The 16,235-nt window shown below is 47.3% G+C and overlaps 1 protein-coding gene across 1 annotated transcript; it reads right to left on the reverse strand.

Moving 5' to 3' along the window:
• Positions 1-9,862: 9,862 nt before the first annotated feature.
• On the reverse strand, positions 9,863-16,235 carry LOC100272349 (uncharacterized). Its single transcript, NM_001146832.1, has 12 exons — positions 16,062-16,235; positions 15,926-15,987; positions 15,064-15,114; positions 14,937-14,969; positions 14,437-14,541; positions 14,238-14,345; positions 14,060-14,131; positions 13,919-13,969; positions 13,276-13,338; positions 13,017-13,141; positions 12,742-12,937; positions 9,863-10,761 (listed from the first exon to the last, which is right to left on the reverse strand). The coding sequence occupies exons 1-12, from the start codon at positions 16,189-16,191 to the stop codon at positions 10,051-10,053; spliced, it is 1,707 nt and encodes a 568-aa protein (NP_001140304.1). The 5' UTR covers positions 16,192-16,235; the 3' UTR covers positions 9,863-10,050.

Raw genomic sequence — 16,235 nt, forward strand, 5'->3', positions numbered from 1 at the left:
TATATCTTCACCGAATCCTCAAGAAGACATCCTATGAACTCCTAACCGGTAAAAAGCCCAACATTTCATACTTTAGAGTTTTTGGTAGCAAATGCTTTATTCTTGTTAAAAGAGGTAGAAAATCTAAATTTGCTCCTAAAACTGTAGAAGGCTTTTTACTTGATTATGACTCAAACACAAGGGCATATAGGGTCTTTAACAAGTCCACTGGACTAGTTGAAGTCTCATGTGACGTTGTGTTTGATGAAACTAACGGCTCTCAAGTAGAGCAAGTTGATCTTGATGAAATAGGTAATGAAGAGGCTCCGTGCATCGCGCTAAGGAACATGTCCATTGGGGATGTGTGTCCTAGGGAATCCGAAGAGCCTCCAAGTGCACAAGATCAACCGTCCTCCTCCATGCAAGCATCTCCACCAACTCAAAATGAGGATGAAGCTCAAGTTGATGAAGGGCAAAATCAAGAAGATGAGCCACCTCAAGATGATGGCAATGATCAAGGGGGAGATGCAATTGATCAAGAAAAGGAGGATGAGGAAGAACCAAGGCCGCCACACCCAAGAGTCCACCAAGCAATCCAACGAGATCACCCCGTCGACACCATCCTCGGCGACATTCATAAGGGGGTAACTACTAGATCTCGGGTTGCTCATTTTTGTGAACATTACTCCTTTGTTTCCTCTATTGAGCCACACAGGGTAGAGGAAGCTCTCCAAGATTCGGATTGGGTGGTGGCGATGCAAGAGGAGCTCAACAACTTCACTAGGAATGAGGTATGGCATTTAGTTCCACGTCCTAACCAAAATGTTGTAGGAACCAAATGGGTCTTCCGCAACAAGCAAGATGAGCATGGTGTGGTGACAAGGAACAAAGCACGACTTGTGGCCAAGGGATTTTCCCAAGTCGAAGGTTTGGATTTCGGTGAAACCTATGCACCCGTAGCTAGGCTTGAGTCAATTCGCATATTATTGGCCTATGCTACTTACCATGGCTTTAAGCTTTATCAAATGGACGTGAAAAGTGCCTTCCTCAACGGACCAATCAAGGAAGAGGTCTATGTTGAGCAACCTCCCGGCTTTGAAGACAGTGAGTACCCTAACCATGTCTATAGGCTCTCTAAGGCGCTTTATGGGCTCAAGCAAGCCCCAAGAGCATGGTATGAATGCCTAAGAGATTTCCTTATTGCTAATGGCTTCAAAGTCGGAAAAGCCGATCCTACACTCTTTACTAAAACTCTTGAAAATGACTTGTTTGTATGCCAAATTTATGTTGATGATATTATATTTGGGTCTACTAACGAGTCTACATGTGAAGAGTTTAGTAGGATTATGACACAGAAATTCGAGATGTCTATGATGGGGGAGTTGAAGTATTTCTTAGGATTCCAAGTAAAGCAACTCCAAGAGGGCACCTTCGTTAGCCAAACGAAGTACACCCAAGACATCTTAAGCAAGTTTGGAATGAAGGATGCCAAGCCCATCAAGACACCCATGGGAACCAATGGGCATCTCGACCTCGACACGGGAGGTAAGTCCGTGGATCAAAAGGTATACCGGTCGATGATTGGTTCATTGCTTTATTTATGTGCATCTCGACCGGACATTATGCTTTCCGTATGCATGTGTGCAAGATTCCAATCCGACCCTAAGGAATCCCACCTTACGGCCGTAAAACGAATCTTGAGATATTTGGCTTATACCCCTAAGTTTGGGCTTTGGTACCCTCGGGGATCCACTTTTGATTTAATTGGTTATTCGGATGCTGATTGGGCGGGGTGCAAAATTAATAGGAAGAGCACATCAGGGACTTGCCAGTTCTTGGGAAGATCCTTGGTGTCATGGGCTTCAAAGAAGCAAAATTCGGTCGCTCTTTCTACCGCCGAAGCCGAGTACATTGCCGCAGGACATTGTTGCGCGCAATTGCTTTGGATGAGGCAAACCCTGCGGGACTACGGTTACAAATTAACCAAAGTCCCTCTGCTATGTGATAATGAGAGTGCAATCAAAATGGCCGACAATCCCGTCGAGCACAGCCGCACTAAGCACATAGCCATTCGGTATCATTTTCTTAGGGATCACCAACAAAAGGGAGATATCGAGATTTCTTACATTAATACTAAAGATCAATTAGCCGATATCTTTACCAAGCCACTTGATGAACAATCTTTTACCAGACTTAGGCATGAGCTCAATATTCTTGATTCTAGAAATTTCTTTTGCTAGCTTGCACACATAGCTCATAAATGTACCGTTGATCATGTCTTTCTCATATACTATGACTAATGTGTTTTTCAAGTCTATTTCAAACCAAGTCATAGGTGTATTGAAAGGAAATTGGAGTCTTCGGCGAAGACAAAGGCTTCCACTACGTAACTCATACTTCGCCATCACTCCAAGCAACTCTCTATTCTTTGGGGAGAAATGAGCATTAAAGAAAAGGACTTCGTCTTTGGTATAATCTTAACTCATTTATTTATGACCAAAGGGGAAGAAAAGCACTTCAAAGGGCTCTAATGATTCCGTTTTTGGCGATTCATGCCAAAAAGGGGGAGAAATGAGCCCAAAGCAAAAGGACCGCACCACCACCTATTTCAAAAACTTAGTACTTTCCAAAAGTATTTTTCAATTGGTATCCTATTGTGTTCAAAAGGGGGAGAAAGTAGTATTTCAAAAATGGTATATCAAAACCCTCTTGAACACTAAGAGGAGTATCTCATTTAGGGGGAGTTTTGTTAAGTCAAAAGGAAAGCATTTGAAACGAGGAGAGAAAATTTCAAATCTTGAAAATGCTTTGCAAACTCTTATTCACTTACCTTTGACTATTTGCAAAAGATCTTTGAAATGGATTTACAAAAGGATTTGCAAAAACAAAACATGTGGTGCAAACGTGGTCCAAAATGTTAAATAAGAAAGAAACATTCCATGCATATCTTGTAAGTAGTTTTATTGGCTCAATTCCAAGCAACCTTTACACTTACATTATGCAAACTAGTTCAATTATGCACTTCTATATTTGCTTTGGTTTGTGTTGGCATCAATCACCAAAAAGGGGGAGATTGAAAGGGAATTAGGCTTACACCTAGTTCCCAAATAATTTTGGTGGCTGAATTGCCCAACACAAATAATCGGACTAACTAGTTTGCCCAAGTGTATAGAATATACAGGTGTAAAAGGTTCACACTCAGCCAATAAAAAGACCAAGTTTTGGATTCAACAAAGGAGCAAAAGGGGCAACCGAAGGCACCCCTGGTCTGGCGCACCGGACTGTCCGGTGCGCCACCGGACATGTCCGGTGCACCAGGGGGACTCAGACTCAAACTCGCCACCTTCGGGAATTCCCAGAGGCGACTCGGCTATAATTCACCGGACTGTCCGGTGTACACCGGACAGTGTCCGGTGCGCCAAGGGAGGACGGCCTCAGGAACTCGCCAGCTTCGGGAAACTCCAACGGCTAGTCCACTATAATTCACCGGACTGTGCGGTGTGCACCGGACTGTCCGGTGCGACTCCGGAGCAACGGTCATCTCCGCGCCAACGGCTCTCTGCCACGCATTTAATGCGCGCTCTGCGCGCGCAGGAGTCAGAATCGCCCATGCTGGCACACCGGACAGCAAACAGTACATGTCCGGTGTGCACCGGACACCCAGGCGGGCCCACAAGTCAGAAGCTCCAACGGTCAGAATCCAACGGCAGTGATGATGTGGCAGGGGGCACCGGACTGTCCGGTGTGCACCGGACTGTCCGGTGCGCCATCGAGCAGACAGCCTCCCAACGGCCACTTTTGGTGGTTGGGGCTATAAATACCCCAACCACCCCACCATTCATGGTATCCAAGTTTTCCACTTCTCAACTACTACAAGAGCTCTAGCATTCAATTCTAGACACACCAAAGAGATCAAATCCTCTCCAATTCCACACAAAGCCCTAGCGACTAGTGAGAGTGATTTGCCGTGTTCATTTGAGCTCTTGCGCTTGGATTGCTTCTTTTCTTTCTCACTTGTTCTTGTGATCAATACTCCATTGTAATCAAGGCAAGAGGCACCAATTGTGTGGTGGCCCTTGCGGGGAAGTTTTGTTCCCGGCTTTGATTTGAGAAGAGAAGCTCACTCGATCCGTGGATCGTTTGAGAGAGGGAAGGGTTGAAAGAGACCCGGCCTTTGTGGCCTCCTCAACGGGGAGTAGGTTTGCAAGAACCGAACCTCGGTAAAACAAATCTTCGTGTCTCACTTGCTTATTTGCTTGAGATTTGTTTTGCGCCCTCTCTCGCGGACTCGTTTATATTTCTAACGCTAACCCGGCTTGTAGTTGTGTTTATATTTGTAAATTTCAGTTTCGCCCTATTCACCCCCCCTCTAGGCGACTATCAGCAGCCGACCTCGGAGGATTTCTGTCTCGCCCGAGGCCCCCCTCCGACGGCGAACATATTTCCGGCTCGCCCGAGGCCCTGCCTTCGCTAAGAAGCAACCCTGACTAAATCGCCGCACCGACCGACCAAATCGCAGGAGCATTTAACGCAAAGGTGGCCTGACACCTTTATCCTGACGCGCGCCCCCCGGCAGAGCCGAAGTGACCACCGTCACTTCGCCGCTCCACTGACCGGCCTGACAGAAGGACAGCGCCGCCTGCGCCACTCCGACTGCAGTGCCACTTGACAGAGTGAGACTGACAGGCAGTCAGGCCCTGCCAAAGGCACCATAGGAAGCTCCGCTTCGCCCGACCCAGGGCTCGGACTTGGGCTAAGTCCCGGAAGACGGCGAACTCCGCTCCGCCCGACCCAGGGCTCGGACTCGGCCTAAGTCCCGGAAGACGGCGAACTCCGCTCCGTCCGACCCAGGGCTCGGACTCGGGCTAAGTCCCGGAAGACGGCGAACTCCGCTCCGTCCGACCCAGGGCTCGGACTCGGGCTAAGTCCCGGAAGACGGCGAACTCCGCTCCGCCCTACCCAGGGCTCGGACTCGGGCTAAGTCCCGGAAGACGGCGAACTCCGCTCCGCCCGACCCAGGGCTCGAACTCGGGCTAAGTCCCGGAAGACGGCGAACTCCGCTCCGCCCGACCTAGGGCTCGGACTCGGGCTCAGCCCCAGAAGACGACGAACTCCGCTTCGCCCGACCCCAGGGCTCGGACTCGGCCTCGGCCATGGAAGACAGACTCGACCTCGGCTTCGGAGGAGCCTCCACATCGCCCAACCTAGGGCGCAGGCCAGCCACGTCAACATGAGACGCCATCATCACCCTGCCCCGAGCTGACTCGGGCCGCAGGGGACAAGACCGGTGTCCCATCTGGCTAGCTCCGCCAGATAGGCAATGATGGCGCCCCGCATACTCTGTGACGACGGCGGCTCTCAGCCCCCTTACGGAAGCAAGAGGACGTCAGCAAGGACTCAACCGCTCCGACAGCTGTCCCTCCGCCAGGCTCCATCGCTCCTCCGACGGCCACGACATCACACCAGCTGGGTGCCAAAATCTCTCCGGCTGCCACATCGGCATGTACTTAGGGCGCTAGCTCTCCTCCGCTAGACACGTAGCACTCCGCTACACCCCATTGTACACCTGGATCCTCTCCTTACGCCTATAAAAGGAAGGACCAGGGCCCTCTTAGAGAGGGTTGGCCGCGCGGGGACGAGGACGAGACAGGCGCTCGCTCGGAGCCGCTCGCTTCCCTCTCCCGCGTGGACGCTTGTAACCCCCTACTGCAAGCGCACCCGACCTGGGCGCGGGACGAACACGAAGGCCGCGGGATTCCCACCTCTCTCACACTGGTCTCCGGCCGCCTCGCTCTCCCCCCTTCGCGCTCGCCCTTGCGCTCGACCCATCTGGGCTGGGGCACGCGGCGACACTCACTCGTCGGCCCAAGGGACCCCCGGTCTCGAAACGCCGATATATATACTCCCTCCAGTGCAGTAAAGGTAGTCGTTTAGGACATGATTGTGCATACCAAGGAGTGATTAATTATCATAGAGTTTTCCCTGTTTGCCCCTATTAAATAGGGATATGGGTGCATTAATGTCACCAAAACAATCAGGCTTGATTGGTTGCTGCAGCAGCTCTAAAGCATTCTAGACTGGAGGTCTCAAGTTTGATTCCTCTTAAATGCATCTTTTTTTGTGCAATTACTAGGGGCAACAACGTCCAAATCCTAGACTCACGCGCACTATGACTTCTTTTTGTGCACGCTCGGTCACGCGCAGGATGACTTCTTTTACTGCACCGGAGGGAGTATATATATTGCAGCTATTCTTCTTTTTTCCAGGGTAGTAATAAGATAGAAAAATAAAAGGTTCTACCCTACTGATACTGCTACTCGCAGTCGCAGCTCGTGCGAGATGCAGCATGCATGCATGCGACAAGACACGTAACAACGGAATGGAGCTTGGTCGTCTGGCTGGGGTCGAGCCGGGAGGGGCGAAGGGCCGGGGCACACACGTGTGCGGCTGCATGGTGGCAAGCGTGTACGGTGTCCCAGCGCCCGAGGTCGTCTCTCTCTCTGGGTCGTCTTGAAGGAGCGGTGGCCTGGCTTGGCCTCCCCGTCGCCCTCTCGGACAGCGTCGCGATGGACCCATCCAACCAGAAGGGCGGCACTCGACACGAGCCAGACCCAGACCAGACAAGAGGGGGCGCCAAACCGCCAAGGCGAGCGGAGCTGTGGTGAGGGGGACAGCGGACAGCGGCTGGCGCCGACTTCCGACGTGTGTCCGACGCGGATGCGTGCTTAAACAAAAAAAAAAATAGTAGTAGCGTCAGCTGTGGGGGCCTTACCCAATCACGCGCTAATAATTTCGTCCGTGACCTGTACTGTACGCGCTACATTCTCTGCTGCTAATTAACCTGTGTCCGGTGCGAGCATGGCAGACGGTGATGGTGCACGAAAGGGTTGCATGCGTGGTTTTTTCTTTCTTTCTCTCGGAGTCTATCTGAACTTAGGAGTTGTTTGGTTGGGGCTATTTTAGCCCGTAATCATTCACACTGCTATTTCTTTCCGTTGCTTCACGTTTGTTTGCAGCAATCCGTAATCCATCACGGCGCGATGTGGGATAGCGGGCTGTAGGATTTCATTGCCTCTCCCATGGCAGTGGTAGCCGATCCCGCGCAGAGCTTAGCAGATACAAAATACAACCAAACAAATCACGTGATTACTTCCACTGCAACAACTATCGGCAGCAGTTCGCTCCGTTCCCGTTGCCGCTGGTCGCGTTGAACCAAACACTACCATAGCGGCGTCTGGCCAAAGCCCATCATCCCATGCAGCAATGCAGCATCTAGCTAGCGCCTAGTGACTCACTAATAATGCACGTCCTTCAAGCCTGAGACAGCAGAGTGATCGATTCGTGATCGCCAGGTGTCTACTCCGAGAGAGAAACCAGGCTCGATCGGCGGAATGAAGCACATGTAACGCAGCATCTAGAACTCAGCTGGCGCGCTGCCTGGATCTGGACGCATGCAGCTCCAGAACCAGAACCCTGACGAGCTGGCCCTGGCCTTTTTGTTCTCTGGCCCTGACCTACGGAGCACCGAGCACTACTAGTACAAGAGAACAAAGGGAACCACAGTATAATTAACGGTCTGCGGACAAGGTAACAGCACCCTGACCGGATCATCCATTCGCGTTCCTCCTTTCCGAAGCACCACCATCATTGCACTTGCACTGCACTGCACCCAGATCAAATCGGAGATCTCGCACGCACCCGGACCCAAGCGAGTGGTGCGGTGCGCGTTTTTTTTTGCCTCAAGATGCCCAGGCAACATGGGGAAACGATGGGTGCCCGTGTTCCGGTAAAGCCTAGCATTCTGTGCCCGCCCGCCGCCGCCGGCTGCTTCTGTCTGCCACTCTGCAGTGCCGTGCAGGGCCCTACTTGCCTTCTTGGTAATGGCAGCAATTGGCAGGAGCAAAGCAACTGACTAGCATTGTCACTTGTACGTACTACGAGGATGTGCTACTAGCGTCTGTGAGCGTCCCATCCCATCCCATGTGTTGTTTCAGTTTCTTTTTTTTTTCTTTTCACTGTATGTCTGGTCTGCGAGAGTAGGGTGGAGGCAAGAGAATCCAGGGCATTATGTATTTATGTGCATTATTAGTAGGCCACACCACCACAGCCCACAAGCCCACAGGGCCTGAAACGAAAGGGGCCATTTGCGGGGTAGCTGTTCATGACGACGGCCTGTGCAAAGCACCACCTGCTTGCTAATGGATGATCCACGGTCGCATGTCGATACTGCCGCCACATGCGCTCGGCGCTTTATCGAGTGAAGGAGAATCGGCATGTTTGAGACCTCAAGTATTATTTTACATTATTTAAACATGTATGCTTGCAAAAAATCCGTCCAGTTACATTTTATGTTTACAACAATGCTTTGGATGCTAAAGCAAAAAGTACTAAAGGTTGGCCACTTCACAAGTTAAAGTTCCAAATAATACAGCTAAAAGTGAGTAAATAGTAAAAAATGTATTCTTTAAATCACTTTTAGCTCTTAAAGAGGAACTAAACTTTAGTCAGTTTGCTTTATGTTGACGTCTTTATTGACCAAACACTAACGATCACTAGGTCGCCCTCGTAGTGAGTTCGGACCTTGGGGATGATCGCTAGATTTCGCCTATGGAGGGTTGAGATCTTGTGGAGCGAGATAGTAAATAAGATGTAAGACAAATAACACTATCTCGAATGCGGTCTTAAAAGGAACCAAGGGGATGATTACTTGATATACCTAAGATGGTTATCCTAAAGATGGAGACACCACCTCTATAATGACCAAACAACAACGAACCCTAGGACCTTCTCGTGATGAGCAATACCTTAGGTTCGGCTCTACGAGGTTGACGGTGCGGATTGTCCGTGGCTCTGGGCCAGACGGTCCGCGATCCTGTTGCAGGAGCTGTTGCAGGAGCGAGTCTTCTCTGCGCGTTGTTCGAACGATCCGTGCTCTGGGTTGGACGGTGTGCAATGGCGTAGGGTCATCTTCTTCTCGTAGGACCTAGATCCCACGCCCATAGGGAAGAGGCCTTAGGGTGCTCTGGGTCAATAGGTCACCCAAGACATCCCTAGTCCATAGACGACGTAGAATCGCCTAAGATTTAAGAAATCAAGTCGAGGGAGAGATCTTGAGTGAATTAGACAAAATAGATCTTGCCCCTTCAGGGGGGTAATATCCTAGGGTCGTCTTAGAGTCGGCAGACCACCCCAGGACAGATCTAGACGATATAGAGTTGAATATGGGTGGAGTTGGATATGCAAAAACTACAACTAAAACTACGTTACATCTCCTAGGGCAGGAAAGATAATTAAAGTAGATAAGTTCAATTAGATTGTGTTCGACGGTTCTCAATCGGCTGTATCTTTTATATTTATAAGTGAGGAGGTCTGGACCTATTCCTAGATGATAATTAACAGATCACATATGATTAGATGGATAATCACGCATGATATAAAGATAATCGCTCGAGTTAATCTGATCGTAGGGCACGCGGACTATCCGGGCCTGAGGACCGAACCGTCCGCCACTTTTGGTGCTCAACACTTTAACAGTTTAACTCATGTATCAAAAAGACCCTAAGAGGGACTTCAAAAGACTACCAAATCATTTTGTGAAGGTAAATTTGGCTATTATTAGGAGACTTTGTAAATGGCTCTCCAAACTTAGTGCTCCTCCATCCCCTACACGGCTACACCTCCACTTATTTTTAGGTAGACTGTTTTACTGGCAGAGTTCTAAAACTACAAGTCTATTGGACTAGTCTACTCTTTTTTTATGAAATCTACTTTAAAGAGTAGCTAAATTAGTAAATTTAGCTAATGTACATTGCCCAGCAACCACAAATATAAAAAAACACAGTAAGGGCTTATTCGTTTCACCGTTAATCCATATGGATTGGATGGCACTAAGTCAATTTAAATCCATAGAAGTCAAAATCTATCTCAATCCATTCCAGTACAGTCCGATTCACGTAAAATTGAAATCATTAAACAAGGCCTAAAGATTCAAAGTTGGTTTGCCGTTGCTTGATACAGCTGCTACAAAAATCCTTCAGGTTATACAGTAACCTTGCACATGCATAGCAGCATTCACAGCTCGAAGTACAGTACTGAAAGTACTGTATGCCGGAAAGCACTGCAGACATCATTACCAGAGAACCAAGAACTGATGGTACCGTTACTCTCGTGAACTCCATTTATCCATTTGTCCACAAGCCTGAAACCCTGGGACGTTGCATTAGAAAGGATGGAGTCCTCATCAACTCGTCGCTGGATGTAGCAAAGAATGAGAGCAGGTACCGAGTCCTCGTTAGCTTTCTCAGAAATCACTCCCCTAGCAGTCTTGAAGAGAGGGAGTATAGCATCAGGATTGTATGTCACGTCGGTGCCTATTATGCAATCAAAACCCACGCCGTTACCATGAAGCTCTCGGACTGCCTTCATATCATCTTCGTTGCCCCAGAATAACTTCCTAACCATGATTCTGCTCAGCAAATTAGGCTCCATGTTCGAGGAGATATTTTGTCTAAGGAGGTCCAGTGATTCTTCATCCCCATCTGTAGCTAAAACAAAGGGAGTGAAACTTGCAGCAACCATCGAGCAGATGCCAGCTGAGCCACAGCCCAACTCCAGGACCCTTTTGCTTGCAACGATCGAAGGGTTCTCTGCTAAAAGACAGCACATGAATTGAGCAGATTCCCAGAGCATTAAGCCAGTTGATCTGCAGGTGTGCTGGTATTCCTTCCTGAGCATTCTTATTTTGAAGTCGTGGCCTTTTGCTTTCACCCCAATGATTTGTACCTACAAACCAAATGACTCTGTGAACTTCACAACTCACAAGACAATGCTATTAAGAGAAAAACAAGTCAAAATTATTAGTGGCTGTAAAGGATGATCAACTTTTATGTTGCCTCTAGCGTAATGGTTAAGGCTTCTAAGTAGTACCTCTAGGTCCCGGGTTCAATCCCCCTTGGGGACGAATTTCTGGTTTGGTTAAAAAAATCTTCTCGTTGTGCCCTGCCCGCTCCCACCGCTCCCAGGTTACGTCCTGTGCGTCACCCTCCGACTGGGCCGTTGCAGAGTGGGTGGTGACGCCCTGCTAGTGATGGGGGGCTAGGGTTCGGGGATTTTCTCGGCCAGGACCATGTTTCGGTCTCTTCTTAATATAATATCGGGAGGACGGTTGTCGGTGTTTCGAACCTCGTTCCAACAAATAAATTTATTGTGCGCGCTCCAGGCTCCAGAGGGTGTGCACGGTGGGCGCAAGATTTATACTGGTTCGGGCAAAACATCCTACTTCAGTTCCAGTTATTTGTGGCTTGCGCTACCGACACCATTGATGATCAAAACTCGTAGTACGGGTTACAAGCGGGCGAGAGATGGAAGAGAGGCTCCCAAGTCTCTTATAGGGGTGGAAGTGGAGCTAAGAGCTACAGAGTGGAGTCCTAGCTAAGTCTTGGTTTGGCGACGAGGCTTCGCCCTCCGGGTCCTCGTCGATGCTCCTCCTCTTGTTTGTCGGTTCGTCTGGGGTCCGTCCTTCTGGGTGCATATCCAAAAGAACTCTCCCTTGCCTGGCGGCCAACCCCTCCCTTTTATAGGACGGGGGAGAGGTCGGCAAGCAGTGGCTTCCTCGGGAAGGAGCCCATGAGGCAAGGGTAAAACCAAACGTTCTACCCGGGTTAAAGCCATGCGTGCTCGTGGGCCCCAAGACCGCATGGTGTCTCGTACTTATTATGGCGAACGGCGCGGGCAACGTGGGTCCCTGGCGCCATCATTTAGGCTACGTCGACCCCTGGCCTTCGTAGCTTAGGGCTTGGCGCGGCTCGTCATGTCGCGCCCTGCCAGCGGTCTGCACACTCAGGCCTAGTCCCGATAGGTCATGAGTGCGCCACAGGCCGAGGGGCGCTAGAGACATAAATGTGCCGCAGTCCGAGAGGTTCGTAGGTCATGAGTGCTCTGTGGTTCGAAGGGTTCGTAGGTCATGAGTGAGAGGCGGATCAATGCCTCCGCTGTGGCTCGGTGACAGGCATAGTTAATGTGGTCGGTCATTTAAGACGGATCGGTCTCGGGCCGGGCACGAGATCCAGTTGAGTGGTTCCCCTCCGACATGCTAGACCCCCTGCCAGGTTCCGCCATGTCCGACCCCGGGCTCGGTGTCACAAGGTTTGTCTGAGGGCGGGTGCCTCCATGGTAGACGTTATCCATCTCCAACTGACCAACGAACCCCAGTGTTCAGGGGTTGTTTCCAGTGCGCTCTCTGACCGGTGGGTCCTGGAGACCGGGGATCGTATTCCCGACAGCGGTCTTTCCTCCCCGGCCGAGTTTTTATGATCATGAACCATTAAGCCATGTTGCAAGTAGAAAGACTATAGACAGGCTAGAGACCTGCCATGCTGATGCAGTAAAAACATTGCATGCCTTAGAAACCATAGGATTGCAAGCCAATGCTACATCTTGATAAGTATATGGGAGTTGTCTTTTAGCATACACGGAACCAAACAGTCATGCCACAGACCCAATTAAGCAAATTCTGTAGCATAATTGTCTTGTTTCAGATGAACAGAGAGAAAGTTCGAACAGATCTTTCTATTTCTTTCAATTTTCTTTTTACGATTATCTTTCCAATTTCTTGTTCTAATTCAGACTCAACTACCAAGCTTGCAAAGTATTCGTCGTAAGCTCTTTGTTTTATTTTTAAATATTAAGTTCAAATAGGACAGATTGGTAACAAAGTAAATGGTAATCAATTAGCTGCTGTGACATCAAATTATTTCACTGCACCTCATCAAGGCTGTGTGATGTCCCAAACATGTTGCAAAAATCTTCAGAAAGATCGATTTCTTCACCGCTGCTTTTCTTCTTAGATGTGTCAGTAACTACCTTATCATCCTCTCCTTCGTAAGCAAGGAGATCGTGTTGACCATTTGGACCTTGAGGACTAGCTGAATTTAGGGTGAAGGTAGCTTGGATCCAATTCCTAGGCAAGACAAATAATACTGGAAATTCAGGCACTTGTCAGAAACGAGTTATTAGTGATACTTAGCAAAAAAGATTACCTGTTCATCACCAGCTCCAGTGAACGGTTTTCAACTTGCTTGTTGTGCACACATATCTCCTCAAGAGTAAGTCCACATTTTGAAAATAAATCTACCAGATATTCATTTGAAAAGTAATATGCACGCTGTCAAAAAAACATGTGTTATGTCATTTCACCTAAGCATTCGAAAATTAGTGCTGCTGGATAAATATGTTAATAATGTACTGAATGTCCTTGCAAAATATATCCATAGGCTACAACTTGCAGAATATACTCACCGTACCATCACCTCTGACATAGAAGTTCTCACTTATTTGTTGGCCCTTTGACATCAGTCTTTCCTACAGTTTGTTTTTCAAGAACATACACAAAACAACAAAATCATTTAGTCCCAGCAAATTTGGGTTACTAGCATCTAAATTTGGCTTAAATATAGAAAAAAATCCTTTAAAGGCAAAGGTATTAAAAATATAGTAGATAAGAACGACTGTGTGATAACCCAAGTGAAAGTATAGGTTAGAGGAATGGAAAACGAGGAAATAGGGGGGGGGGGGAGCAAGCTGCATGAAAAGAACTAAAACATGGCAACTCCGCCTATGTTGCCTCAACATAGCAGGCTCAAGCCCCGGTTAAGCAGGAGAATTGTGTTAGGCTTGGGGAACCAACATTAAACCTAGCCATTCTAATGGAGATAATGGAGTGTTTTGAATAATAAAAAAATATCTTCTGTGTTCTAAGCATGAAAAGAACATAGCGACAAGCAGGCTTATTCTTTTGTTATTTCCAAACAATCTCCTTCAACACATGATTCCAAATGTTACACAAACATACACAACCAAAAGATGGATAAATATTTTCTAAAATCATAAAGTTTCAACAATACTAATATCAAGATCTCAAGAAGTACATAAGAAATTCAACCTGTGCAAGGTCACCGAAGGCATAGTCCCGAAAAAGAACACGGCCACCATGCTGATACAGAAGACAGTATTCAGTTTACAACTAGGCCATTATGACAACTTCTGAGAAGTAAAAGGTGATCTATTGGTTTGGAGTCCTTACTTTTAAGACACTTCTAACATTCTCCAGAACTATAGGCATTTTATCTGGTGCAACTGCAGAGAGCATAAAGATCTACTTAATATGTTAGTTGTTACACTAGCAAAGAAATGTCAACTATAAGTCAAAAGATGCCACACATCTTTTATTAATCAACACATAATCAGATATAGCATGTTACCATCGTTACAATGTCAGCAGAAGAAGGTTCCACATTCTCGGTTAGTTGTTCTGATGCAATATCACAAACAAATGCATTTATCCGGTCAGCTTTGAAGTCCTTGTGTTTCTGCATATACCATTGAAATAACATCAAGCCAAAACAAGACTACGCACACTTACACATTTTAGCTCTTACTGGGAATTAGATAAACAACTACCTTGACCAAATTGACAGCTCGTGGAGAAAAATCGCAGGCGTGGACAAAAATATCTGGGTATGTAGAAAGCAATGGATAGATTGTGTTCCCAGCTCCACAACCAACCTATACATTGAACTTCACAAGAATCATACTTATGAAAACAAGAAATCACTACAAGATTTGCAAGACGCGGTCATGTAATAACGATATATGTAGTGTAAAACTGATTACAAAAACAAAATGGCATAGGTTCTGCGCTGATTTGAGCGTGGATTCCCTTAACGATACAGATACTAATCCAAATTTTATACCAAGGAGTGCTCATATTCAAATTTTATTTATTGTTACGATGGTAGTAAAATTTATGCACAGTTTGATTGTCTGCTACAGCCATACAACAGCAGTCACAGAAAACAACCTTACAGGATCATTGACATTACCAACAAAGCAAGGATACAACATACCTCTAAAACTTGCGCTAAGGGACATGTTCACGAAATAAAAAAGATACAACATACCTCTAGAACCACCTTCTTTTCTCCATCTCGTCCCTATGTTCATCAGATATCAGATTAACATTAGCTTCATGTATGTACATTACTACATTATGGCAATATTGGGTGGTTGCTGTTTCTTAATGTTTACCTTAAAGTATTTCCCCCATTCTTTATCCAGGTAGTGTCGATCCTTGAAGAACTACCGAAGTACAAGAACACAAATCAAATGCATGACAAAACAGATCTAAACAAGGACAAGTTTATGACGCGATAAAATGCTTGAAGTAGAAAATGAGACCATCGATAGCAAGCGAAACATGGTTCAAAGTTTCACAGGATTGTTCTATATCACCATAAGTCCATGATTCAGTGGGGACTTAGCAGTTTCAGGGAGTATGGCATTAAGCATAGCTAGAAAGTAAATATTAGCCATTAAATTGGTAACTATTAACACATAAATTTTTAGATAGGGATTAAACCCAAGTCTTAGAATAACCAAGACCAGCAGACTGTTTGCAGTATTCGGTGCTGGTGCACACCACCACTCATTGTTTGGGCTTCTGACCAGGAACTCAACACACCAGAGAAATAAAAACTACTAAGTCTTCAACTTCTACATACCACCTGACAGACCAAACCTTTCCAGATTCACCCATCTTCCAGAACTAGTAGCTTCTTCTCAGGACGTCTCGAGACTGACAAGTGGCACCAGTGGCACTCGGCAAACGAAAGACAAAGGTATTTATTTAGTATAAATAGGTCATGCATCCTTGCATCAAACTTTGTTCAGGGCTCAGACCTTTACTATAGCACCATATGCTACCTCGTAACGTTGCCCATATATAAACTGAACAAAAGAGTGAGGCTGCCCTCCTCGACTAATGCTTCCTAACAACTTATCCCGCACGATAAGAATATAGATTCGAAATTCAACTACTCTACTTCTCATTCTCAAGCTAAATCTGTATTATCTACTTTAAGCGAGCGAGAAACAAGGACAACAGAGTAACCTTGTCCTCGTGGCGCCTGTAGAAGATGTCCCAGTACCTCCTCGCGTCCCTCTCATACTTCTCTGCATCAAAAGAAGGCTTGTAACAGAGCATAAGGAACCCCCTACTGCCGCAACATTTGAGTTGCGTAGTCAACCTTTCCAGAACGGAGTGACGAGCCTTCCGGAGCTGGTTGAGGAGGAGGAGATCCGCGCGGTGGCAGGTTGCTGTTGTTGCTGATGCTCGCCGGCGACCATGGTGCTCGAATCGGCGGTAGGTTGCGGCATGGTGGCGGCGGTCTGGCGGATGTTCAGATGGACCCCGACGCGAG

This window comes from Zea mays, chromosome 1, assembly GCF_902167145.1.
Source record: "Zea mays cultivar B73 chromosome 1, Zm-B73-REFERENCE-NAM-5.0, whole genome shotgun sequence".
NCBI lineage: Eukaryota > Viridiplantae > Streptophyta > Magnoliopsida > Poales > Poaceae > Zea > Zea mays.

Coding starts and splice junctions, on each gene's coding strand:
- LOC100272349 (NM_001146832.1), bottom strand. CDS start 16,191: ATGCCGCAACCTACCGCCGATTCGAGCACCATGGTCGCCGGCGAGCAT. Junction 13,970..14,059: donor ATGTTAGAAGTGTCTTAAAA/GTAAGGACTCCA, acceptor CTTCTGTATCAG/CATGGTGGCCGTGTTCTTTT. Junction 13,339..13,918: donor CCTTCGGTGACCTTGCACAG/GTTGAATTTCTT, acceptor AACAAACTGTAG/GAAAGACTGATGTCAAAGGG.